Source organism: Amphimedon queenslandica, unplaced genomic scaffold (assembly GCF_000090795.2).
Source record: "Amphimedon queenslandica unplaced genomic scaffold, v1.1 AMPQUscaffold_1344_Cont26644, whole genome shotgun sequence".
Taxonomy (NCBI): Eukaryota; Metazoa; Porifera; class Demospongiae; order Haplosclerida; family Niphatidae; genus Amphimedon; species Amphimedon queenslandica.
The window spans coordinates 1-1149 of NW_003558311.1; the positions used below are offsets into that span (position 1 = coordinate 1).

At 37.9% G+C, this 1149-nt stretch overlaps 1 protein-coding gene and 1 long non-coding RNA gene across 2 annotated transcripts; both read right to left on the reverse strand.

Moving 5' to 3' along the window:
- Positions 1-10: 10 nt before the first annotated feature.
- Positions 11-582, reverse strand: LOC109593477 (kelch domain-containing protein 4-like; the record flags this gene model as incomplete). The annotated part of the gene is made up of 2 exons (XM_020008541.1): positions 297-582; positions 11-250 (listed from the first exon to the last, which is right to left on the reverse strand). Coding segments are annotated over exons 1-2 (476 nt in total), but the record flags the coding sequence as incomplete, so codon positions are not given.
- Positions 581-799, reverse strand: LOC109593478 (uncharacterized). The gene is made up of 3 exons (XR_002190976.1): positions 773-799; positions 690-730; positions 581-591 (listed from the first exon to the last, which is right to left on the reverse strand). It is a non-coding gene; the product is annotated as an uncharacterized LOC109593478 (long non-coding RNA).
- Between the last annotated feature and the right edge of the window lie 350 nt (positions 800-1149).

Genomic DNA, 1149 nt, shown 5'->3' on the forward strand with positions numbered 1-1149 from the left:
ATAATTATACTGACCAGTTTTTAATCTGTACATATGGACTTCATTGCACCATTGATCAGCAACTCCACTGTACTGGGCACCAGGTTGTGGTGGGGTATTATTAAAAGATGGTCCATTTCCTCCAATTACTACAAGATAGTCCTCATCATTCACTTTTATTGCTATCATGCTGGAGCCATCCTTCATCATAGGACCATGATGAGGTGTAGTAGGAGAGAGTTCCTTCCAATTGAAGGTATCAACATTAAAACTGTATAAAATATTATTTAATATTTATCAGTAACTATTATGTTTACCTGTATAAACTATTATGATAACAGTGACTATGACCACAATAGCCTCCAAAAAAGAATATTTCATTTCCAATGACAGCAGCAGCATAGCCACGGACACCAAGTGGAGGGTCACCAGTGGTAGGCTTTTGTACCCACTCACCAGTTGGTAGGTGACAGACCTCCACTACAGAACACATTGATTTCTTCTTTTCATTATTGTGTACTCCAGAGAGATCAGGCATCCTCCCACCCCACATGTACAGGTAGTCTCCTACCTGTACTGTAGAGTGATCGTTCCTCTCCTTTGGTTGATAGACTATAGATAACAAGAGGACACAGTAATATAGTGAATAGTTATAATAAGGAGAGGATACAGAGGAGTAAAGTAAGGGAGAAAGAGAACAGGTCACTTACTTGATGACATCTCCTCCAGTAAACAGCCTCTACAGTCTACACTATTAATAATAATTAACTCAATAATAACATACCATACATACCTCACCTGACATACCCACACACTGCACTCACACACTTTCTTGTAGTACAATGCATATATCATACGTTCAGCCATTATAAATCATCATCACTCTATGAAGAGGTAGAAAGAGAGAAATTGCTTAGATTTCCATGACTTCGTTTATTTCCTGATTATGCATGTACATACGTGTACATGTGCACGCTTGTATTGTTTGTCCTTATTTTTGATGCTCCTATTACTGGTATAAAAGTTTTGATAGACTATACAGCAATGACTGGACTAACTGCATCAAAGGAAACTACACAAATAATGTGAAGTATTAATTTCTTAGAGGGAAAGGCCCTTAAAAATAGATATACTATATCCCAGTTCAGTTTGGGACGGAAGTGGAAGCAC